The sequence below is a fragment of the Rhinichthys klamathensis genome, unplaced genomic scaffold, assembly GCF_029890125.1.
Source record: "Rhinichthys klamathensis goyatoka isolate OS25496 unplaced genomic scaffold, OSU_Roscu_1.1 h1tg000015l_1, whole genome shotgun sequence".
Classification (NCBI taxonomy): domain Eukaryota; kingdom Metazoa; phylum Chordata; class Actinopteri; order Cypriniformes; family Leuciscidae; genus Rhinichthys; species Rhinichthys klamathensis.
Genome location: NW_026606567.1, coordinates 658,911 through 685,951, shown reverse-complemented (window position 1 = coordinate 685,951; position 27,041 = coordinate 658,911). Strand labels below are relative to the sequence as shown.

General features: G+C 36.4%; 1 protein-coding gene across 2 annotated transcripts; it reads left to right on the top strand.

Annotated features, from left to right (window-relative positions):
* Positions 1 to 234: 234 nt before the first annotated feature.
* Positions 235 to 26,732, top strand: tnpo2a (transportin 2a). Of its 2 annotated transcripts, XM_056272000.1 has the most exons (25): positions 235 to 363; positions 1,653 to 1,752; positions 3,220 to 3,295; positions 3,448 to 3,597; positions 3,955 to 4,061; positions 10,798 to 10,931; positions 11,039 to 11,120; positions 14,583 to 14,705; positions 14,785 to 14,903; positions 15,890 to 15,950; positions 16,147 to 16,318; positions 16,541 to 16,693; positions 17,639 to 17,864; positions 18,901 to 19,072; positions 19,156 to 19,242; positions 19,330 to 19,437; positions 19,532 to 19,690; positions 22,029 to 22,116; positions 22,246 to 22,344; positions 22,731 to 22,826; positions 23,030 to 23,105; positions 23,225 to 23,324; positions 25,740 to 25,814; positions 25,919 to 26,061; positions 26,144 to 26,732. In XM_056272000.1, exons 2-24 carry the CDS (start codon positions 1,654 to 1,656, stop codon positions 26,024 to 26,026), a joined length of 2,670 nt encoding a protein of 889 aa, XP_056127975.1. In that variant the 5' UTR covers positions 235 to 363; position 1,653; the 3' UTR covers positions 26,027 to 26,061; positions 26,144 to 26,732. The 2 variants fall into 2 exon arrangements, with proteins under 2 accessions (XP_056127975.1, XP_056127981.1); XM_056272006.1 differs by lacking the exons at positions 22,731 to 22,826; positions 23,030 to 23,105; positions 23,225 to 23,324; ... (1 more) ...; positions 25,919 to 26,061; positions 26,144 to 26,732 and having other exon boundaries at positions 22,215 to 22,339.
* Positions 26,733 to 27,041: the final 309 nt, after the last annotated feature.

Below are 27,041 nucleotides of genomic sequence, written 5' to 3'. Positions count from 1 at the left end.
AATAATAAAAATACTTAGAAATTATTAAGGGGTTATATAAAATCATTAGTCTGCAGATAATACTAAATAGTATTAGTACTAGTACTAGTTGCTAGAAAAAAAATCATAATCAGAGTAGCACGTTTCCAAACTGAAACAAACACCGCATAAATGCAACCATTTCAAATATTTTTGTTTACTACCAAATCCCTGGCAGATTCCGTTTATTTGAAACTGGCTACAGTGTTGCGTTGACCGAGAACACCTCGTCATTTCCTCGTTGTAGCGCTCGTCCTGCGGAAGTGTTTGAAAGTGCCATTGCGCGAGACGAGCGCGAGCTCCACGCTGCACGAGCTGATCAATAGGCCTCCGCACGCGGCATGTGTAAGTGAACACGCTCGAGTCTGATGTTTATAGTGTCTATGTACTGTAATGTATATGGAGTTTAACACAATAATAGTTGGTAACGTGGATTAGATCGAGTATGCTCGCTAGATCGTGTACTAAAGATATACACTTATCATGTGTATAATGCTACTTAACTGGGATTAGGTAGTCTTTACCTGTTGCTTTATTATTTGAGGTTTCGCGTGATGTTTTTGTTTTTGTATTGGTCGTCTTATAAGGGTTTTTCTATCGCGTATTAATGTGGGTCGTGCCTGGGGGTTTTGAGCTACTCTTGCATGGAGTGAAAGAAAGACAAGGCCTCGGTATGCAGGGACGACCATGTGCATTTCCTGATTCTTCACGCTTTTTTCTTCAAAATGTCTCAAGTCAGATGTTTGTTAACAATTTTAGCCAGATATTTTTGCAGTTTTCAAGTATTATTTTATATACTACATGCATTTCGATTTTTTCTATTATAAACTACACGCACACATTAGTTCTGAGATCACAAAACAGAGAAAAGATTCGTCCTTAAAATGTTAATAGATTAAATGTGGAATAGATTATACATGTCGAATATATTTAAACCCTTATTTTGGCTAATCATAAAGTGCATTCATTTTGAAAATGTATTTCAAAATAAAAGCCAGGATTTTTTATGCCAAGTATTTTTTTTAATCGATATATATATTAAACACAAAGAAGTGAATGTGGACTGTAAAACAAAAATACCTTTTTTAAATCTGAAATTGAGATGAAATCAAAACATAGCTGGATATTTTATTACATTGGAAACTATTGTTTTGTACAGTATTTTGTTTAATATAATTGTGTATCTGATTTGTGATCTTTTATCGCTAATTAACTTAAATGAACTTAAATTAATTTTTTGGTTTAACCTGTCTTAAAACGCGTCATGTTCAATCACTCATGCAGAGATAAAGCACAGTTTTGCAAGTTTGAAACACTTGCAGGATGTGTAAAAGGCCTTTAGCTTTAATTTTATATATATATATATATATATATATATATATATATATATATATATATATATATATATATATATATATGTATGTATATATATACTGATATTGTATTTTTATCTATGCCTTCCCTTGTCCTCAACAACATTATACGTAATGTGCTGGTAGTAGTTGTGGATATATTGCTCTACAGAAGTTTACAAACCGCAAAAAAGTTGTTTTGGTGTTGCAATCGTTTCACAGGAGGAAGTATTTTGTGAAGGCATGAAGGATGTGTAATTGTCTTTCGTGGTTTGTGTGCAGGATGGAGTGGCAGCCGGATGAACAAGGCCTCCAGCAGGTCCTGCAGCTCCTGAGAGACTCTCAATCTCCAAACACAGCCACACAGAGAGCTGTGCAGCAGGTATCCTCATCAACACAACTCCCTGTTTGCTGCCATTCACAGAACTCAAGAGATCTATGATATATGGGCGGTGGTGGTGACCATACTGATACTAAGAATTTGTAGTATTTTTATTAAAGTGCCTCTATTATGCTGTTTTAAAGATTCCTAATTTTGTTTGGAAGGTCTCCTACAATAGGTTTACATGCTTCCAAGTTACTTGCAGCATCACCTCTTTTTTCACAATATCTGAAACGGTTCAATAAAGGATTCAGTCTCTCTATACTTGATTATAACAAACTTGAAACCATTTGTATGTTTTGTTCATTCAAATTTCAATAATGAAAAACATGCCTAATCAATTAAATGTAGTAATTGATTTTGGATTAGATTATCAACTTATTTGTATCATTGATAATTTATTTAAAAATGTAAGAATAATACAGTCCTATAAAATAAGAATTTATTTTTCTTTTTATGATTTAATACAAATATATTTTCAAAAACAGTGGTAATCAAGTGAATCCATATGCTTTTATAATGCTTTTAAAACATGGACAAAAAACGAAATTCCTTAAGTAATGTTGAAATTTTATTGTTGTTACTTTGGGAAGTACATTCTATTATACAACAGTAATATAGTTCTGTCAATATTTCTTCAAGTTAATCCAAACTTTTATATTGATGGCTTGTAGTAAAGACCTTTGAGTTTTTCTCAAATAAAATGATGAAATGCTCTTTCTGGATTCCTGGATTTGAAACTTTGCAGACCTTTCACATTCACGAACAGCTATATTACACACTACATGAAAGGTAATATCCGAAAAAAGTATATTAGGGGCATTTTAAATTGTACAGAAGTCTGACAGAGGGATTAGTATGAACATATTGATATCATTATGTAACATTGCACCCTTATTTATTCATTTGTGAACTTAGTGTACCAGATTTCAAAAGCACTAAACCGTTATCAAACCTTTTTTCCAATGTACAATAATGTTCGGATACCTGATTTTAAATTGGCCAAAAATATTGTCAATGTCAACTATCGGCTGTGGGTCTTTTATTTCAATACAGGGAAGTTAAATAGAAAAATGTTGGTAGCACTTTACAATAAGGTTCCATTTGCTATTATCACTACATTAGTTAACATGTTAAATTACAATGAAAACTATTTTTTAATTTAATGGTATTATTAAAATCAAAAGTTGTAACTGTTAATTTTTAGGTGACCTGAACTGACAATGAACAGTTGTATTTGATTACCTAATGTTAGCACAGATTAATAAATACTGTAACAAAAGTATTGCTCATTGTTAGTCAATGCATTAACTAGCGTTAACTAATGGGACCTTACTGTTAAGTGTTAAATATATTGTCATCATATAGATGAAATATACTTCATCTGTTTTTCTAAAATAGTGTCAATGTGCATGTTGAACTGCAGCTGTTATTACAGCAACTGTAATATTCTTAAACATTTCTCAGAAACTAGAGCAGCTGAATCAGTTTCCTGATTTCAACAACTATCTCATCTTCGTCCTGACGAGGCTGAAAACTGAAGGTTGGTGTCTGGGTTTATTTTTGTGTAAAGCTCTCCTTATTGCATGCTCTCATATTACACGTGTGTGTGTGTGTTGTTCCATAGGGTTTCAGACAGTCTTTATATTGCGACTGATTATATAAATGTCTGTTCTCTTCCTTCACACTCCACAGATGAGCCCACTCGATCCCTCAGCGGTCTGATACTGAAGAACAACGTGAAGGTTCACTATCAGAACTTCCCTCCTGGAGTCGCACACTTCATCAAGCAGGAATGTTTAAACAACATCGGAGACCCTTCCCCTCTCATCCGCGCCACTATCGGTGAGTCTCTCCTCGCGCTCTAGAGTAAGTCAAGCATCTACATGAACTCAAATGTTATTGACTGGAAATTGCACTTTATTTTTTAAAAACGTTATCTTTCGCAAATATCAGAACAAATATAACTTTTTCTTACTGCGCATTATAATATTGTGATGCTTAAATTTAAGATTTCACAAATTAGTATGATTTTTTTTTTTATTTGTACATTTATCGGTTAACAACATGAAAATAATTACTGGTATCAGACAGAATTTTATTATTTGCGCATCCCTACAGCAAGCAGTTATCATATCGTTCTGTTGCTAGTATGCTCTCAGTGTCAGGAAATGTGACGATTCTTGTTCTTTCTGTCTTCAGGTATCCTAATTACAACGATTTCCACCAAAGGGGAGTTGCAGACATGGCCGGAGTTGCTGCCCCAGCTGTGCAACATGCTCAACTCCGAGGACTACAACATCTGTGAGGTCTGTGCCTTGCCTCTGCACTCTTCATAGCTGCCTTAAAGGGATAGTTCACCCAAAAATGACAATTCTGTCATTTACACACTAGGGATGGGCGATATATTATCGTTTGCGATATATCGTTAACATTTTTCCTCACGATAAGAATTAGTCTTCCCGCGATAATAACGATAAAGCCTAAGACGGGACGCATTCGCAGCTCACGCGCATGGCGGAAGGCGGACGTGGAGCTGAGGTGAAGTTTATCGCTAAACGAGTAACTACCTCTACAATCTGGAACTGGTACACACAGATTTTCATCCGCCCATCTCGCCGAACACTGACTGAGCGCTTGAGAGTGTCGCTCTCCGTCAAGTGATCCGTAAAGCTCATTTGGAATTATTCAGCTTTGAGCAAGCAGAAACTAATGCGCAAACGCAGACGTGATGATATTCATGAACCCAGCAGCTCATCAATCCTTAATGTGGTTTATATTGTTATTAGTATCAGAATTCGTAGTAGTATTAGTATAACTATTCGTTGTTAGATTTTTTTATATTTCAAACTTGTAAATGATTTGAATTATTACTGTGTGATGTTTTTCAGTATAGTTGCACTATTTAAACATTATCTGCACTTTTACAGAAGAAACGTATGCAACTTTTCCATTTCTGCAAGGGATGGTGTTTACTGTTTTACTGTTTTTTGATTATTATTTTATGTATGGTAATTGGTATTTTATAGGAGCCTATTTGGTGAAGGGTACATTTTACTTTGCATGCAGCTATCACTTGTAGCCAAAAACAGTGGTGAATATGGTATTGTATTTATATCGTCATTGATATCGTTATCGCAATAAATGGCAGAAAATATCGTGATATATTTTTAAGTCCATATCGCCCATCCCTATTACACACCCTCATGTTGTTCCAAACCTGTAAGGTTCATCTTCGGCACTCAAAAGAAGATATTTGAATGAGATCTGAGAGATTTCTGTCCGTCCGTTAAAAGAACATTCACCCACAACTCTGAAGCTTCATAAAGAATTTGTAAAAGAAATCTGTTTGAACTGAACAGTCTTCTGAAGAGACATGATCGCTTTATATAATGAATTTTCTCTAGGCTTTTATTCACATATAATCATTGATCAGCAAATGTACATGTTTATTCACGCGTCACGCCATCACGTTTTGTTCTCACGCCTCTAGCAAGTACGGTTGAGCTTCCATAGGCTCTAGAAAATTAGTAAGAATATCCAGCCTCAAACTAACTCAGGATACAGAAACGCTAATACTGTCAGGCCTGATTTCACAGACAGGGCTTAGATTAAGCCAGGATTAGGCCTTCGTTCAATTAGGGCATTTAATTAGCTTTTATAAACATGCCTTTGAAAAAAAAAACATTACTGGTGTGCATCTGTGCAAGTTGCTTTCAGTCAAAACAATATGCATTTGAGTCTGGACTAGCTTAACTCTCTGGGGTCGGCGGTCTCGCCGGCGATACCAGCTCACTTTTTTCCTTATCAGTGCAAAAGAGACTCAAATTACTCTGTTAATTTTGATCTTACATATAAGTGTTGTACATCATTAGATCCTGTTAAGTTTCTATTTTTTTTGTGGATACTCACAATAAAAACAAAGTGTTGTGCTTTTCACCAAATAAAGAAAAACAAACATGATGCGAGTTTTGCGTTCTCTCTGTCAGTGAAGTCCATTCTGAAACGCGTCCTAAGATTAACTGTAACTCCGCGATTACTTGTCACACAGGCACGAGAGGTTTTTCTTTATGAAGCTTGAATTCTCTTCTTTTAAATGAAGTAATTTATATAAAAAACAAATATTCTCAGTTTATGCAATCTGTATGAAAAGAGAGTGCTGTCAGTATTTTTTCCCCCAGCTCATTACACTTCATTACGCGTTAATCTGACACGCCCACGGACGACGCGCGCTATTCAAACGCAAATGTCGAGGCAAGCCATGACAACGCCCACATCAGCTGTTCCACCGCGGCGGTAAAATGTGTGGTGTATTTGCTGCCTTTTACCGCTAAGAGGCGCTACAATCATAGACTCTGAAAAGTGTTCGTTTATTCCGGTTTATTCTCTCTAATGCGTAATCTGCTGCCGCACCGCGCTGATTCAGAGCGATTGAAAGCTGGTAGCAGAAGAATTCAACAAGTGAAACGTAGTTAAAATAATTCATAATCACAATACTGAAATTAGGCTACTGAAATGTAATTGAATAAATAATGAAAACATTTCAACATAAAACATTGCAATAAAAACATTTAGGCTACATGAACGAGGCTTTACAACTTTAACAGCGTACAGACGATAGCTCAGTGATCAACGCAACGACACGAGCTTCGAGGAGCTTCAACAGACCCGAGATCGAATCTCAATGTAGCATAGATGTTGTTAACCGATGTTGTCCTACGTTTATATTTTCCCACCTTGATGCTTAAATAGGTAACTGTTTATATCTGTTTACTTATTTAAAGTCAAGAGTTTTGTTTGATTATCATTACAACATAAATTTGCTACATTCCTGTAGAACCGCAGCCGCTGCACAAACGACAAAAACTGATGAAGATTGTCAGCCGATCAGAAAATGAAAATGAAGAAGCTCGTCTTTAGTCTGCTAAATTATTGTGTAATGTAAAAGAACACTAAAATTACTTAAGTTTGAAACCAAGTTCGAACATTTCAAGGTTTAAATTGTTTCATTTAAAACAGGGTTGCATCTTGTTTAGAGTTTATTTCTTTTGCGATGCAAAATAAGAAACACTAGGCTAATCTTATTCTTGCGACATTTTAAATTTGTATTGCCAAAGAAATTACAGCTAAATTAAACAATTAAAACAGTAGGCCTACAAAACGAAAATTGTCCAAAGAAACATAATTAAATTAAAAACATGCGTTTCTCTTTGCCTCTCTCGCGCTGGATCTCTTTTTAACAAGTTTATTTAGTCTCCCTCGCTGCGCGCGCGGGTCTCTCTCTCGAAATTAATCATTTCAGGGTAAAAACACATCATACAGCTGATAATACTGTATATGTCGCTGCGTGTCAGCCATACAAATCACGAAAAAATTATTTAACCTTTAATTGTTGCTTCAAAGACACAGCATGCCTTGTTGAATTCACCTTACAATAACTTCAATTGAAATTTTGTGTGAAAAAAAAACTTTAAATAGGCTACAATAAATAAACTACAATATTTATAATTTAATAAGATATGGGGCCTACATTTGGACACAGATTTATCCTTACAATAATTTTGCCTGCTCATCAGGCTGGCTATCCGACACTCTCCATATGAAAGAGGAACATTAACACCTTTGTCCAGCAACTGTCCCTCCAACCCCCCACAGGCTATCGGAGTCTGAGGCTGACTTAACACAAAGAGAAGTCGCAATTCACACTTAAATCGCCATTCTAGACAGTGTTGATAATGAAGGAATTAAATGATTTAAGTTACATGTAGCCTAGTGATATTTCTGTCATAAAAGTTTATTACTAAATATTTCATTATTTCAATAATTGATGAAATAAAACTGGTTTGGGGCAGCTTTTTCCAAGCAAAACTAAATATAATCTGAAAAAACGCTTGTGAATTTGTTGTCACTTAATATTAAAGTCTACAGGGATCTTTGGATCCTTACAACCAGGCATGCAATTTGTGAATTAAGTTTTTATTTTATTTTGTATTATTCAAATAAATATCGAAACACGGTGCTTCGTGGTAATGCTGCTAAATTAAATAACATTTATAGAATAATTATGAACTTAAATGAAACAATATCGCAACATTTCGACAAATACATTATTATGTTTTTACATTTTAATTCAGGGCGATTTAGCCTACATTTAATTAGAGCGAGATTTTCACCCATGTCTTGTCATTTTCTCATTGGGAAGCGCATGTTTGAGTAGATCCTCTGTACCTCTCGTTTTCATATGGATTAGCCTACATAATCAGATAACATTTATTAGCCTAAATATTTAGACATTTAAAGGCTTTAGACATAGCCGATTTCTTATCGTGACTGAGCTGAAGTGGCTTTCGGTTCATTTTTGTGACGCGCAGTTCCCGGAGACAGAGAGGACAGATATACTGTTTTTGTCGTTAGCCTAATATGAATACAAGTTTACAGTTTTGAACGATGTAAGCTACTCTACTCTTATCTGTATGACCAAAAAATTACGGAGTCGCCTATTAAGTTATTTTAGCTGTAATAATGAGATAAATAAATTAATCTAAATGAACGCGCCGCCGCGTTTGTCGAACACTAACTCACGATGCCAGAATAAAACCCGACTTTAGAAAAATGCATAGGGTCACTCGGCGTGGTGTGCCAAAACACTTAATTATAAACTTCAATATTTCATTCAAAATAATCTCAACACGCTTTGTGAAATTTTGAAAAGCCGTGCATGCATTAAGGCCACTGGAACTAATGAACAACTGAAACGCTGGTTTTGATTTTATTGTTTTTCGTTTAAACGTGCCTGTTGCATATCTCTATTTTATATATTTGATATTGGTGAAGTAGCCTATAGCATTGATTAGCTGTGGAGGGAGGGGTGTGGGGATTAAAATAATTCAGCAGAAGTAGGGATGTTTAGACCAGAAGGAAATCCCAGTCCCCCCTGGCAAATCACACTTTACTTAAAACCATGTTTTTAAAAACTCTAGGTTGTAGGGAACAGACCTCTCTGCCATGCGCGCGCACGGTTTGGAGCACAATATCTGTCTCGCATGCACGCTCGCTCTAAATAGATTACGGGATATTTTAACTAATTTACGGTATAACTAGTCGATCACGAGTGGCTCAACAGGTAGATCTATAGATAAACTATATCTTTCAGGAATTTGACCGACCGGGTTGACACTTCAGCGTGAGAAATCGGGGGGGTGGCGTGAGAGCCTGGAATAAATAAATAAAAAAATATATATAGCCTATATAAAACAAAACTGTATGGTGTAACAGAGTTTTAGAGCTAGACAAATCTCTCTGCAATAATAAATATAAAATATACAGCAGACCATGTTTGTGCGGGATTTGAACCTGTGTCATCTTGATGATGAACCATCAGTTCTACCGCTCGGCTATGAATTTTGTTACTGAGAAATAACCAAACGTTTGATTCTCACATGAGCGAGAAAACGTTTTGTCTTTAGCCTGTGAGTGTAGGCCTACTTTAACCTTTTACAGTTTTAAAAGATTATATCTTATCTGTATGACCAACAATTTGTTGTAGGCTTATTTGGAAATTACCATAACTTGTAGTATTTCATCCTTAGGCTACTGTTAATAGACATTAGCCCCACTTACGTTTTGCTAAATGTCCCTTTGCGCCACCTGGCGGTCATTTCGCGTACGACTTTGAAATGCGACTGGTTTATTTTTACCGCGGTGGATGGCTAAAAATGGTATGTGGATGGCTAAAATGTGTGACTAAAAATGTGCTTTTGGCTTTCATTTATATTTTGATTGTTTGTATATATATATATATATATATATGTATATGTATATATATATATATATATATGTATATATATATATATATATATATGTATGTATATATATATATATATATATATATATATATATATATATATATATATATATATATATATAATGAGCCTTTCATTCAGGGGTGTCACACAAGAAAGAATGCAAGGACAATATATATATATATATAAATAAATAAATATTTATATACACACACACACACACACACACACACACACATATATATATATATATATATATATGTGTGTGTGTGTGTGTGTGTGTGTGTGTGTGTGTGTGTATAAATATTTATTTATTTATATATATATATTGTCCTTGCATTCTTTCTTGTGTGACACCCCTGAATGAAAGGCTCATTAGTATGCAGTCTGCTCAGGTGAGAACTGCCTAATTATTCATGAGGGGGTTGGGCCGATCCGCCCATCCGCATATTGCCTTTGCAAACAAAAAAATGTTTTTCACAATTTAAAACAATCTATTGTTTTATGTGAATGATTAGCCAGAATGATTTTCAGATCAATTTGAAGCAAATACTCTAGGCGACAACATCCACTAGTCAAAAGTCTTGTGGACAGATATTTAGTATGTTATTTGTGGCCATATATTAGAAAATTTATTTTTTAGTTTTTTCAATAACCACGCATAAACAATATTCTCTCAAAAATACAAACATGTACATACATGTTGCTCACATATAATGGTAGCCCTGTGTGTGCTATATAGAGTGTAATTTCACCTGTGCCATTAATATGTTTATAAGCAACTGAAAAATGCACAAATGTCAGAGCATGCCAAAACATCTCAAGGACCCCGAAAACACCTCAGACCCCAGAGGGTTAAGCCATGTCTGTGAAACCAATGGATAATCAGTTGATGTCATGTCTACAGGTTCTGAAAGGTTCTCTTAGATTTCATAAAAAAATATTCTCATTTGTGTTTTAAACATGAACGAAAGCATCTTATGGTTTTGGAACGATATGAGACTGGGTAACTGACGACAGAATTTTCATTTTTGGGTCAACTATCCCTTTAACCTAAACCTGTCTTTGTCCTCTCGCTCATTTATCCTGCTTCTCCTCTTCTATTTTGTCTTGCACATTTTCTTATTCAAATGTGTTTGGAAATGATGCAGGCAAAGTGGTCGTGATGCTTCCTGTATCACATCCAGAAATGTTCCCCACAGGTGTGAGTTGTATCTTAGTTTGTTCTCATTCACACACACAGGGCTCGTTTGGAGCTCTACAGAAGATCTGCGAGGACTCGTCTGAGCTCCTGGACAGTGACGCTCTGAACCGACCCCTCAACATCATGATTCCCAAGTTCTTGCAGTTCTTCAAACACTGCAGCCCAAAGATCAGGTCAGTCGAGGGAAGGATGGGGTTACTTTTCATGTCCCGAATTCTGTTCTTGAATAAAACTTTGGCATATTTCTGGGAATCTAATGGTCGTTCATGTGGTTCTGCAGATCTCATGCTATTGCATGTGTGAATCAGTTTATCATCGGAAGAGCGCAAGCCCTGATGGACAACATTGACACCTTTATTGAGGTAAGCATGCTGGATTTAATAATCATTTGATTAACATTACACCCTATTTGGACAGTAATTATTTCTCATAGTTATATACTAGAGCCTGACCGATTTATCGGTCTGCCGATATTATCGGCCGATATGAGCCGGTCGCAGATATAATCTGTGATGTGGTCTACACTGAATGCGCGAGCGACAAATCTCCGACAGTAAACTGATGCCTCGTTCGTAACGTCCAGGGTAAACAGCTGTTGTGACGCGAGCAACAACGGCCGCGTCCGGCGTAGACACAAGTGTTAAAGCTCATTCTGCCTATAACGCTGCTTTACCACATCAAGCAATATTCCAATAATTTATATAATTATAACACTTTATATAGGGCCATTTTGCATGAAGAGTAGTTTCACGTTTAGTACATTTTGCCGACTAATTTAAAATAGTATAAAAGTGCTGTAGCCTTCATATGTTTTCATTATGGTTTTATTACTTTAGTAAAAAAGATCTGATTTCTTCCTCCACTGGTTGAGACTAGAGGAATTAAGACTAACAATAGAAGATAACAAGGTTTTGTCAGTGACACTTTTGATATATTTATTGATTCAAGTTATTTTTTATATAACGTGACTAAATAAAAAGACAGTCATTAGTGATGATTATGCAACAGTATTAGAGTATAATATAGAATAGAGTATGCAATACAAACTAGTTTGGTACAGGTCAAATGTATCATTCTCATTCTATCATTCACCCTGCCTCCATTACATATCTTTGTCACACAAGTGTTTGATCACCACATTTGAGTGATCATTGCAAAAAATGTTTATATATATTCTTTTTATGTATACTGTGTATTCTATATACACTACCAGTCAAAAGTTTGTACACGAATGGGAAAGTTTGTCAAATCTTTTGACTGGTACTGTACTATAATATATGCATAAATAATATTGGCTGATGTATCGATATCGGGCTTTTTTACTTCCTAATATCGGTATCAGCCAAAAAATATTTGGTATTGGTAAAAATCCATATCGGTCGGGCTGTATTATATACCTCAGTGATAATGTATGCATTCAGATGGTGGTTTATTCAAGGTGCAGAAGCAATTTCTGTGATCCTACGAACATGAGAATAATGCTGCTCATGACATCAGTCAGCTATTGTCAGTCTGTTATTGCTTGGTCAGTTAATAGATTCATGTTTTATTTAATGAGGAGAAAATACAGCAAGTGGTGGGAGCAAAACAGACATTTTGGATTCTGTTAGGCTGAAAGCTTACGCTGCTATTTTGAACCAGTAATCGGAACAAAAGGCAGATGAAGGATGACGTGTATAATCCAAATATTTATCTGACTCCAATATAATTATTCTGACTCCATTAAAATTGTTATTCTTTAACCTCCTATTTTTTAAAGGTAAAGGTCTTTCTTAGAACTAATAGGAAAACGTAGGATTTAACCTGAACATTTTAGATAACAAAAATTATAATCACTTTAGCTTTCAACATAATCAGTGATAAAAGGAAAGATTCTCAAAGCCTTTAAAGCAGGCAAAGTTATTTATTAAGTTACATGTTTAAATATACAGCCAGTAGAATGGAACAACACACTGTATAGAAAACTTAGTAAGTAACAAATAATGCACTGTTGTGCAGAAGAGAAGACCTTTACTCCTTATACCCTGAGCAAAGCATTGTTAAACATGAGGTGAATGCCAACACCGAAACCAAAAGATAAGGGAAATGGATAATGATCAAGAGGGGGAGAAGAACATTAACATGTTCTCCTCAATGCATGTTTAACCAATAGTATCTAGATTGAACATTAGGATACTTTAATATCTCTAAGTTCACCACTATTCATTTCAGTTTATAAGCTGTCAGATGAGACCAAACATGGCATAGTTACATATTAGAACACACTAGTAAATAAACAGTATGTAGTTGAAAGCATATGTCCTGTGAAGCAAATGGTACAGACGTGTCATTGAGGTGCAAATGACTGTCTCTCCTGACAGAACCATCCTGTGCCTGGAGTGTCCCAACAGTCCTCAATCAGCATATTGATGAAATCCCTTGCACTAGATAGGCATTAGCACACTGTGATGATGAAGGCCATTAGGGCTGCAACAAACGATTATTTTGATAATCGATTAATCTAACGATTATTAGAACGACTAATCGTCGATTAGTTCGCAGACTAATCAGTAAGTTTGGAACGATTATTCAGCTTTTCCAATTAGTTAAAACATTGAGTTATACATATTCTAATTATAATATAAAAAAAGAAAATCACTTCAGCTTTTGAAATAGTTGTTTTAATGAACTTTGAGCCAACTAAACAGGTCATTCTCTAAGTTTTCAGATTTCGGTCCAACTCAAATCACACACAAATGCTCTCTAAGCATTGTTTAATAGGCCCACTGCTTTTCTTAGAACTGAAACAGAAAAAGGGACATTTACTTCAGGACACAAAGAATGGTAAAATATTAATCTGCAAACAATTATTCTAAGTATAAAATTACAATCTTTTTTTACATGACAATTGAGCTGACAGAGACGTTCTCATTCACCTTTTAATTTATAGTATGATAAAGTAACTGCCATGATATTCTTCCTATATCATAGGAAGGATATAACATCTCGTTTTGTAAGTCTTCATGATTATTGAACAAAATACAGGCAAGTGATAAGACTATAATAATACCTAATATACTAATAGTGTTACAATAATAAAAACAGCCCTGACTCCTAAGCTCGATCAAGCTTTATTCTATACAAAATAAGTCATCACATTACTGTAATTATATTACTATTGATAATATTATTACTATTATTAGTAGTATTGCATTCTCTAATAAAGAGAGATGTACCGCTGGTTAGTAGGCTAAGCTCCAGCTGGAGAACACTCACTTCTCACCGGCTCCTCTTTTGCCGGGATGTTTCCTCTTGCACTCCAACATGCATGTTGTGCTCCCGTGAAAATTGCACACGACAGCATTCTTGATTTGAAGTTTTGTGAAACTTTCCCAAACCTAAACCTTGCTAGTTCGGATTCGTTTGCACTGTCATAATTCGCGCTGTTTTCTCTTCTACCGCAATAGCATTTGTAAGGGCTGCACTAAACTCTAGCGCTACAGCGCCGTAGCGGTCAAATCGCGGGATTGCAGGCCCTTACATTAGGTCAAGTGAGATCAAACGACTACTCGACAACAAAGATATTTGTCGACAAATTTTTATTGTCGACATTGTCGACAACGTCGACTAATCGTTGCAGCCCTAAAGGCCATTGTGCCACGTTTAATTCACATGTATACCTTTAAAAGGCTTTTTGAAGTAGGGCAGTAAAGAGTTCTGCCCATGACTAGCACCTGTAAATGTCAAAATTACCCTTTTGTCCCCCATGTGAAACAATTAACGCCTTTATACGCTATACTGTAATCGCTGTTTTAATCTGTTTTCCTCCTTGGCTGTTACTCCAGAGTCTGTTTGCGCTGGCCGCAGACGAGGACTCGGAGGTGCGGAAGAACGTGTGCAGGGCTCTGGTCATGCTGCTGGAGGTCCGAGTTGACCGACTCATCCCTCACATGCGCAGCATCGTTGAGGTAAGAAGAACGTGATGACCCAGAAGTGGTGTACACTTTGACCCATCAGAGATGCTGATGATGTTGACTGTTCCTGCAGTACATGCTGCAGCGCACACAGGACCCGGATGAGAACGTGTCTCTGGAGGCCTGTGAGTTCTGGCTTACGCTGGCTGAGCAGCCCATCTGTAAGGATGCCCTCTCTGGACACCTTGCACAGTAAGTGACCTTTCTCTTTCCCTGGAAGAGTCATGAAATAAGTGGATTTGCTTCAGATGTCAACCGCAAAACGTGACGAGGAAAAAATCAGTTTAATGCTGTTTGTGAGCCCACTCAAAAGTTGGATAACCCCGGTTAAAACTTTTTTGTTTAATTGAAGGAATAAAGCTATAAATTGTGACTAAAGCTGGGTACATTACATAGTATTTTAATCTGTTGAAATACATGGCTGCGTTTGAATGGGTGTCCATCAAGAAAGGTGCTAATTGCAGCCAGTGGGTGTAGTTAGCACATCTTCCAGCAGGGGCTAACTGGATCATAACCTTGACCATTTGATTCACACCAAGTCCAAATGATGCTTGGTCAACATAAAACTTAGCCAGGCATTAGCAGCCAGTTTAACTTCTGTAGTGTGACTTATTTCCAGGTGTCACAGGAAAAAAAAAAAAGTATTTTAAAGAAGAGTTATTGATCACTGCTTTTTATTTTAAAGTTGATACCAAAAATGACTTACAATTATATATATTATTTTATTGGACTTTATTATATGGTATTCCTTAACAACAATAATAATAATATTTTTAGTTTCTTTAAAACCGTTTAGACATTTAAAATAACTGCAGATCAAACAGTATAGCAGAATCTGAACAAGTTAGAGAACTGTTTATATTTTGTTTTATTGTTTGTTTTTAATAATTTATTATTATTATTTAAGACATTTAAAATAGCTGTGATCAGCTGTGATTTTTTTGACATTTTATGCATTTAAAATAGAACAGTATAAATGTGCTAACGGGTTGTGATTTTGCTATATGGTTTATGCCGTAGCCATTTCTATACAGGATGTAGCATTTGAACTTCCTGTCTGTTGCAATAGAGATTATCTCATGTTTCCTTTTGTCAGAGATGCTCTTGAGTCTTGACCTTTTCACATCCATCAATACCTCAAATATCTTGATTACTAATTTTGACTTCCTGTCCCTTAGACTAGTTCCTGTTCTGGTGAACGGGATGAAGTACTCTGAGATTGACATCATTTTGTTAAAGGTTAGTTACTTTGCTTCATAATCATAAGAAGTTCTACATCTGCCTGGCCTCGGGTATGATTATATCATTATTCCTGATTTTCTCCATGATTTTCAAGTATTCATACTGTCTGACCCAAGGCCTTTGACTCTGTCATTGCGGTCCAGAATTGACCAGCTGTGTTTCATCACATGGTGACTTTCTACTTCCTGTTTAGGGTGATGTGGAGGAAGACGAGGCCGTGCCGGACAACGAGCAGGACATAAAGCCTCGCTTTCACAAGTCTCGTACCGTCACCCTTCGCCATGAAGGTGATGAAGCGGAGGAAGGAGAGGACAGTGATGACGATGATGATGACGACGACGACAGTCTCTCCGACTGGAATCTACGTAAGTGTTTTAAATACGAAACCAACCTGATGCTGGGGAAATATTGCCAATTTTTTAAGCAAGTATTACATACTTGGTGTTTTCTGTGGAGATGATTACACTCATAAATGTCATGAATGTCAGTGATGTTTCATTACTCATACTGTCTGATCCACAAAGCTTGCAGTTAGATTGGTGCTTGGAGAAATCCAAGAGGTCTAACCCTGTTCGTTTGCTCTGTAGGTAAGTGTTCGGCAGCCGCCCTTGATGTCCTGGCAAATGTGTTTCGGGATGAGTTGCTGCCCCACCTGCTCCCTGTGCTGAAGGAACTGCTGTTCCACCCGGACTGGGTCAGTAAAGAGTCTGGTATCCTGGTGCTTGGAGCCATTGCTGAAGGTATAGTCCACTGGATGAGGACGTGTAAAATGTAACCCTCTTTCTACTAAACCTTGACTTTATTCTGACTAGAATGATATAATACAGCTTACTAAATGCTATGTGTACTGCCCACTATTTTTAAAAAGACTATGAAATAATTTTTTAACAGTAATGTGCAATATAGTGAAGTCATGTGCTAGTGTAGCATATTTAATTCAAGTTGCAATTTGGTCATTTTTGCTATTTTTTTTTTTTTGTGGCAATTTAATCTACTCACTTTGGCAAATGTAAAAGGTAATTTGGGTATTCATTAGGGGTGAAGTATTGTAATGTTTAATGTTAGCAAATCTGTAAAAAGCCTAAATGTAAAATGGATGAACATGCACACCACTTCTATTTAATATACAAATTGACAGTTCCACCCCTATATAAAATGCATACTAAATAATCTGTGTACCATGCACTTTATATATATCTGTTCAAAAGTTTGGGGTCAGTAAGAGTTTTTCAAAATGAATATTTTAATATTAATGTTTTTTTAAATGTCTCTTGCTCACCAAGGCTGTTTATTTTAGCAAAATTACAGTAAAGAGTAACTTTTATTAGATTTTTTTATACATTTAAAATTTCATTTATTCCTGAAAATGAATTTTCAGCATCATTACTCCAGTCTTCAGTCACATGATCCTTCAGAAATAATTCTAATATGATGATTTAAATTTTTTTTTTTGAGAATAGAATTGTTCAAAAGAACAGCATTTCCTTTTAAATATAAATGTTTTTAATCTTTTTTTCACATTAGAAATGTCTTAACTGTCACTTTTTATCAATTAAATGCAACCTTGCTAAAGTATCAATTTCTTTCAAAAGATATATTTCTGACCTCAAACTTTTGAACTGTAGTGTATGCTCTGCAAAAATATTTGAATGGAATGATGACTCTGTTCTCTCTCTCGTCCCCAGGCTGTATGCAGGATATGGTGCTGTACCTGCCTGAGTTAATTCCTCACCTGATCCAGTGTCTCTGTGATAAGAAAGCACTGGTCCGCTCCATCGCCTGCTGGACTCTGAGTCGCTATGCACACTGGGTGGTCAGCCAGCCACCCGACTCCTACCTCAAACCCCTCATGACCGAGCTGCTCAAACGCATTCTTGACAGCAACAAGAGGGTTCAAGAGGCCGCCTGCAGGTGTGTTTGACCCGCTGTTGAAGAACATCCAGTTACTCCATCCAGGCCAACTCCTAAATGACTATCCAACCATGTCTGCTAGGGGTGTAACAATACACTCGTGTCACAATTCGATACAACACGATACGATACTATCTTGATATTTTAAGCCAAAATAAGTTTTTTTTTTTTTTTTTTTTACTATTTATTACTATTATTATTATTATCCCCCATTGCATTATTATACATTATATTCAACATATATAGTAGTTTAATGTAGTAATGTCACTGAAACGCATGCTTTTATCAATGCAGGCAGTAGTTGGATCTCACAGACTCGCTATTAATGCACTATTTAAAACCATCTAAAACGCTTTGAATAATCATACTAAAAGTAAATGTGATATGGTGATATTGTGCTTTCACTTTGAGTTCCAGCGCACGTTTCCTCTTCAGATGATCAATGCAATCAATCGCAGTTCTAATCGCAAGAAAGTGTGTCAAAATGACTCTTGCCAAACTGTAAATGGTTGGTTCATCAAAAAATGCAAATTTTGCATTTACTCACACATTTTCACCTGTCACACAAGCATTTGAACATAAATTTTGTGCTTGAATGGTTTAAAATCACTTTTTTTTGTGAGAGCGCTTTGGATGTGTGTGTGTGTGTGTGCTGCACCAAAAACAATGCACAAGTGGAATTGAAAGTATCCTAATCCTGACCTTAAGTATTTGATTCCAGAATTGGAATCGATTTTCGATTCCCTGTCCTAGACCTGTCATTTAATGTTTTTAACCGCAAAAACGCATTCTGTTTGAATGGCCCCTAAGGTGAGTGTCTGGTTTACAATGGTATAGCTGGTCATCTCGTCTGGCAAAGATTGTGTTCCGCTGCGTTTATCTGGTTGGCCAGTCAGCCTCCCAACCTCAAGAGCTAGGAAGTGCCTAAAATCCTCTTAAACGCATCAAACCGGACATTTCCCTGCTGAAATATTTCACCAGTCACCTTTCAGTTAGGAAACGTTGAGCTAATGCTGATCCTTTTTCTTTACATCAGCGCATTTGCGACCCTGGAAGAGGAGGCCTGTACAGAGCTGGTTCCCTACTTGAGCTTCATTCTGGACACACTGGTGTTTGCTTTCGGCAAGTACCAGCATAAGAACTTATTGATCCTATATGATGCCATCGGAACCCTTGCTGACTCTGTCGGACACCATCTTAACCAGCCGGTAAGATCATGTTCATTTTGAGGACGAACATGATTCTTAAACGTTTTCGTCTTTAATTAAATGTCTTTTTTGTTGTTGAGCAGGAATACATCCAAAAGCTCATGCCCCCTCTGATTCAGAAATGGAATGAGTTAAAAGATGAAGACAAAGATCTGTTCCCCTTGTTGGAGGTAAAGTTCTTCTGCCCTTTTGGATTGTGTGATATTCATACTTCAAAGATAGAAATGTCTTAAGAATGTGTCCCTTTTTCCTTGTAGTGTCTGTCTTCAGTGGCCACAGCCCTGCAGAGTGGTTTCCTGCCTTACTGTGAACCAGTTTACCAGCGCTGTGTCACCCTGGTCCAGAAGAACCTCGCTCAAGCCATGGTCAGTCGACATGCACGCTTGTTTGAGAATGAACACCATAGCATGTTGTCTTTAGTTTTATTCCTTACATCTGTTTGTCCTGTTCTTGTTGTAGATGTATAACCAGCAACCTGACCAGTATGAGTCCCCTGATAAAGACTTCATGATTGTGGCCCTTGATCTGCTCAGCGGTCTGGCCGAGGGACTCGGGGCTCATGTAGAACAGCTGGTCACCCGCAGCAACATCATGACCCTGCTCTTCCAGTGCATGCAGGTACGGTTAAATCAGTTGGGATGAGCCAAGGTATATCCAACTCAAATCGGTTTAGTGGTCTTGTAGTCTGGTTTAGTTTATCCTCAAGTGCTAAAATACCTGAAACTGAATAAACTAACCCCCCAAAACTAAAATTACATTTAAAATAGATTATAAAATTAAAATCTAATTCAAAATATTGATAAAAACCAATAGTATCTCAATTATACACTGTATATAATAATAATAATAATAATAATACACATGTATATAATAATAATAATAATAATACACATGATAATATTTATATGTAATATTTGCAAAAGTAATCATGTGGTTTTATTAAACCACACTGTTAAAATACAAAATGTAATGTACATTATATAAACAATCAACTTATTTATGTATATGTATTGTAACAAGATCCTGCAGAGGGCGCCAACTGCCTGGTGATTGTTACACTTTACAGCATGATCAAATCCTTAGGCGTTTCTCAGGGCGAAAGTCTGGTAATTCTGCAAAAGGAAACAGCAGCGTACGTAATAACTAGGGGTGTGCAAAAAAATCGATTCACATTTGAATCGCGATTCAATCTTTACCGATTCAGAATCGATTAATAGAATTCCAAAAATCGATTAATATATTTTTTTTAATGGCGTGCACGAGTCAGGACTTTTACCGGTGGTCCGGTAGTGTTTCGAGGCCACGAGGGCCGGTCTGATAAATAGTTACATTGCAAGTTCTTGCCGCCCGCTGGTCAAACTGCAGCCTCTCTGCTCAACCCGTAAATAAATGCATCGATCCGCAGATCTTATGTTTGAGTTCTGTAGATCTTTTGCCAAGCGTGTCAGAGGTTACGGGTTCTAAACCGCACTCGTATAGTGTTTTCTCTCTCTCATCAAAACCCAATATGTTCATCACGTTTGTGTGCATTTTATTTTGTGATTGCACCGGAGTCTCCACAACAGCGATAGATTGAAGCGCGTGTCCGAGTGAAGACTGCACGAGCCACAGAGAACACTGTATCCATGACACTGATAGCAGCGGAAAACGAGCGCGCGGCTTGATTTAAAAAACAACAGATCTCTTATTTAATAGCGAACTAAATGAATGCTCTGCTAGTTAACTGGAGATACCCGCAAATTACGCCTATGAACGACTTCACTGGATCTAAACAAATCAATCTAACCATAGATGTTACCAGTAGCGGTGGCTTTTTAAAATAATTTCGCAAGGGTTCTATGACATTAGTATATATTTTTAGGAAGTTCAATGTGCCCAGTCGAGTTCACATTTCAACAGTCAGCCTGGTAGCTGAAGTAGTCCTTAAACCACATTTAGCATAATTGTTTGATCTGACTACAGCACTTTAAAGCTAAATGTTAAAGCTTTTTATTTAAGTTTTATTTTAAACTTGAATTAAATGTATTTGAAAGCTTGGCACTTTGCACTTTTTAGTTGCAAAAGTTTTTATTTTTGTATGAAAACATATAAAGTAATATCATACTACATTTAATTTGTTGTGGGTTTTTTTCTTTTAAATTGTGTCTACTGCAATCAATCACATAGGAAAAAGTAAACTACATTTATATACTGCGAATCGTTTTTTGAATCGAGAATCGTTTTTGAATCGAATCTTGAGACAAAAAATCGGTATCGAATCGTGACATTTTCTGAATCGCGCACCCCTAGTAATAACGTCATTCACCTCGCCTTGGCTACGGTTATCCTCACTGCATACAATAAAACGAAATATGTTATAAAACACCACACTGCCTCTTTTCGTTTATTTTAAAAATTGCTAACCTGTGGTTCAAGCAACACCTGCATATTTGATTATCTCTGCATATTTATAACAATACAAAATATAAAATGCCACCCTGCCTCTTCGTTTTCATAAAAAAAAAAAAAAGAAACATTAATGTGGTTTAGGCAATATGTGCACATATACTCTGACTATCTTCGCTGTATGTATAATAAAATAAAATGTGACAAAACACAACCCTTTCTCTTTTCATTTTCTTTTTAAAAATAAAGTATGTGCACATATAATCTGATTAGCTTCACTATATATATAATAAAATGAAATGCGACATAAACAACCATGTCTTACACTTTTATAATGGCTATTATTGCTCATTAAAACTGACATCTAACAAATTAAGTATAAAGTGTAAAGTTTATACAATAGGAAATAAATACAAGCAAACAATTCAGTCAAACGTACAAAGGTAGCGCTCTAGTACAATGGTGTATATAAAGTTATATATATAAATAACTTAATAATATTAATAATAGAAATGCTATTTGTGTGCTGTATGAACGATGCCTAACTGGTTTATTTGTCGTATAATTAAAGGACCCCATGCCAGAAGTGCGACAGAGTTCGTTCGCTCTCCTAGGAGACTTGACGAAGGCGTGTTTCCTTCACGTGAAGCCATGCGTCGGTGAGTTGTGTTCTTTGACATACTGAGTAAAGCCTGACAATTGGGGAGCCGGTTTCTCATGCTAGCTGTTGCTTGTGTGTGTGTGTTGTGCTGGTCAGTTTGTCATTGTTGTCCGTTTACCCTCTCCAGCTGAGTTCATGCCTGTCCTGGGTGTCAATCTCAACCCTGAGTTCATATCTGTGTGCAACAATGCCACGTGGGCCATCGGAGAGATTGCTATTCAGATGGGTGAGTGTTTATGCACACACAACTCCCACCCATATACAGAATATATAATATGTAATGCATTGTGATTCTGCAAATCAGATATCTGTCCTGTGTTTTGGGCAGCCATACAAAGTTTTGTTTTTTAGATCGTATTGCTCACTCACTGTCGGTACTGTGCGGATTTGTTTGCTTATGTATTTATTCATTTGCTTCGCGGGAAAAGATGCAAGGAAAATGCTTTTGAAATGGGTTTGTTACTCTCCAGATTGTGACTCTCCATCTAGCAGTTAATTAAGCAATGAATACATCTGTCAGATTTTTTTTTGTTTTTTTTAGGCAATGGGCCACATTTAAGGAATCCGCTTTTATCATTAATCTTACGTTTCATTTGTCTGGTGTTTTTCCAGGTACGGAGATGCAGCCTTTTGTGGCCTTGGTTCTCAATAACCTTGTGGAGATCATCAACCGACCTAATACACCCAAAACTCTACTGGAGAACACAGGTGATTAGATCCAGCATGAACAATTCATGCAATCTCTGCAATAAAATCGCCACTGAATATATGATGGACTTTAAAAACAGACATTCGAATCCTGAATTACCTGTAGAAATTGTTCTTCTGATTTGTGTGGCTTTGGCTGGTGCTAATTTTTAGCTTGAAACTTTGAGACGCGCTCACGTCCCTTTTTTGTGCTTTTGAAACAGCCATTACGATTGGTCGACTGGGATACGTGTGTCCACAGGAAGTTGCCCCCATGTTGGCACAGTTCATTCGCCTCTGGTAAGATGTTGATTGCACCATTGAGTGCATCTTATGTGTGAACTAGTTCTGTTTTCATGTGTCTTAAACCATAGAGTCTAACGAACCTCTCCATTAACATCCTTTTTTTTATTACCTAGGTGCACGTCACTTAGAAACATTCGGGACAATGAAGAGAAAGACTCTGCCTTCAGAGGCATTTGCATAATGATTGGGGTAAATCCGGGAGGAGTCGTACAGGTGAGAGGGAAACCAAATCCATGGTCCAAATGGAGATAATTTAATGATTGAATTTAATAAAATGTACTTGCTGTATAGCAATATACAAAATAACTGGATTAATTACTTCAATAGCTCATAAATAACCCCAAAACCATGATTATTTCTGCAGCAATATTACGTACGTCTTAAATATTGCTGTAGTAATTAATGTGACCCTTGATCACAAAACCAGTCACAAGTAGCGTGGGTATATTTGTGGCAATAGCCAACAATACATTGTATGGGTTAAAATGATCTATTTGTTATTGAATTATGCGCTGTGTGGATACTGTTATACAGAATCACAGATTCACTTTTTGAAAGTTTGACCAACATAAGAATTTTCATAAGAAAATGTCTTCTGAACAAGTAACATCCATTTTTGTTCTGACCAACTAAGGGGGAAAAAGCATTCGACATGATAAGCTTCGTTAGATTTAATCAACGCGATTTACAGCAACCGTGCAAATTATAGCCTACTTTGTTCTCAAATTGTTCATGTTAACAACATCAGCATTGCGTGACTAATGTTAAATGTAATGTGTTTTATGGTTAGCAGCTACCTGTGTAGTTCAGAATTCATATTCTCCATAATAGCAAAACGAGAAATGCACAACAAAGGAAACTCCATAACTGTGTGAATTAAGAAAACGTACTGTTACTGTTACACGATTGAACTATTGAAATGTCTTACTTGTTCAGCAGAAAAAAGCCGTCTCTTCCGTTTTGAACCCCTTCAAAACACGGAGTTCACGCACTTTTCAAAAGCCCCGCCGATGTTTAAATCCTTGTGTTCGCATGAGACGGTTTCTTTCTCTTTCTCTAGCCACCTTAAATCCGAAGTACGAAGTCTTTTGGGTTTTATAATTGCTGAATCTCCAGTTGACACTGATGATTGTTGTTTGGATCTTTCTGGATGCCATAAGTTTAATTATGTAAAGTGCTGCGAGAAAAGCCTATACATCTAAACATCTCGTCACGCGCAGTATAGCCGGCTAGCCGAAACTCCTTCTTTATGTGTACGGGTGTGACGTCATGACGCAAAGACATGCTCGAATTTCCCGCGGAAACCCACCAGTACCACTGGAATTAAAATCATTATTACAAGCTAACCGTTTTGAATCTAGCTATGGCAAGCAGATAGTTTTGACCACTGGCAGAATAAGTTTTTTTTAATATAATTATTTTGGATTATTTTTAACTTAAAGTTACGGACTGGAGCTTTAAGTAAAGATCATGTTCCATGAAAATATTTTGTAAATTTCCTACCGTAAATATAGAAAACATTTGTTTTTGTGAGTGAATGCAGCACAATCGCGAACATAAATGGAAAACTTTATAGGCGATTTTCGATGATTTTTTTTTTGCACCCTTTAGATTTCAAACTTTCAAATAGTTGTATCTCGGCCAAATATTGCCCTATCCTAACAAACCATACATCAATGGAAAGCTTGTTCAGCTTTCAGATGATGTATAAATCTCAATTTCAAAAAATTGACCCATGTGACTGGTGTTGTGGTCCAGGGTCACATATGTTAATCAATGTAACATGTCTTCATCAAAAATGTTTTTTAACGGAACATTGAGTAATAATATTTTAAAGTGATTTCTGTCATTTTGACAGACCATAAATATTGTGTTTACCCTGCTGAAGAAAAATTCCAGTAGACTCTGCTAATATAGATTAGAAGTGAAAAGGGGAGACAGTTACATTTTAAAGCATCCATGTGAAAAAAAAACCTTGAAACGAGATTCTTATGCCTAATCCCATGAATAACACTGGAATGCATGTGACGGTATTAAATGTTCATGTTGCGATAATTGCTGAATCTTTTATCACGGTATATGGTATTATCCCGATATTGAATTAAGTTGCAAACAAAGTCTTGTCATACTATAACAGGTTTAAAAACTTGTAAATAAAAAGTAATGAACATATAAATAAAATAGAGCAATACACAAAAATGTATAAAGTAAACAAATGTTTCAAACAGATTAAAGTGCAAAAGAATGATAAAGATCAATAGGTAACACTTTACAATAAGGTCTCATTAATGGTAGTTAATGCCTTAACTAACATTAACAATGAGCAATAGCTAGATTTGTTACAGGAGTTATTCATCTTTAATGCTAGTTAAAAAATACAACTGTTAGCTCAGATCCATTAAATAATAGTAACAACTTTTGATTTTAATAATATTATTAAATGTTGAAATTTACAAATCGTGTAGTTTCACAGTGTCAACAACACAAGGTGACTGCACTACATTTTAGGCCAGGTTTTGCCTAACAGTGAAACTGCATGATTAACCATGAGTGAAATTTGATAACTGATAAGCACTAAATGTTCCAGTTTAGCTTTCATAAAGTTTTTTTTTTTTTGCTTTGACACAGGACTTCATCTTTTTCTGTGATGCTGTGGCCTCCTGGGTAACTCCAAAAGACGATTTGAGGGACATGTTCTACAAGGTACGAATGCGCTTCTTCAGAAACTATAAACTTTGATTTGATGGGTTTGCAGTTGGCCAAGATAGAAGCACTATGTTTCGACAGCATTTGTCCATATCCTCTAGATTTTGCACGGCTTCAAGGATCAGGTTGGCGAGGATAACTGGCAGCAGTTCTCAGAACAGTTTCCACCACAGCTGAAGGAGAGACTTTCAGCCTGTTATGGTGTGTAGATGCCGCCCCTGCTGACATGAGATTCTACTATTAGGTGAGAATAACCTCAGTGATCAAGTAAAAGCTCATCGAATCAAGCTGGAGAAACATCGAGCCACCTTTTTCTTTACTTGCAGGTCAAATCTGCGGGAGGGTTACTGTCTGTTTGTGGGAACTACCTGCTGTTGGAGCCAAAGACGTGTGACGGTTTGCGATCTGTTGTGATCCTGCTTCCTGTAGTGAAAGAGGATTTGAGAGAGTTAATGTGAAATCAACCATTTTATTGTCACACTTTGGCTTCTTACTCGCTCATAACGGGAATGAAACCTGAAGCTCAGGGATCTTGATCGGGAGGGAGGGATCGTTCAGGCAAGATTCACCAGCTGCTTATTGGACAAAACGACGCCATTCAGTAGTCCAGCCTTAGCAAAGCATGGCTTCTCAGCTAGATGCCAAAAGCACACACACACACACACACACACACACGGAAAATGCAACGAGCGGCATACATGCTTAAGGCAAACTGCCTGATTAAAATGAGTTTTTCTTAGAGATAGATCACCCAAAAATGAAAAGTTTTCATCCTTTTGTTACTCAAAATTATGTTTAACTCATCTGTGAGATGCTGGTTAGCACAATCTTTTGCATAAAACAAAAAAGTGGATTATATCTCCAAATAGGACAAATGTTTTTGCATTTAAGAGTAGTTATGCAGTGTTTGAGAAACAGGCGATGTTTCTGAAGCCGGGCAATGTGTGAGAAACAGGCTGAAATTAAGTAGTTATTCACTGAAAATGTTGCTCAATTATTTAACACAAGATGTACTTAAGCCTTACTAACTTTTATTGTATATTCTTATACCTTTTTTTAACGCTGTAGTCATCATCATCCACTTTATTGTTTTATGCAAATTTTCATTTTTGGGTGCACTTTCACTTTAAAAGTTATTAGTTTTGCTGGTAATTGTTTAACACGTGTTGGCTAATGACTAAAGCATGCGATCATTATGACACAAGTACATATTTCTGTATTTTC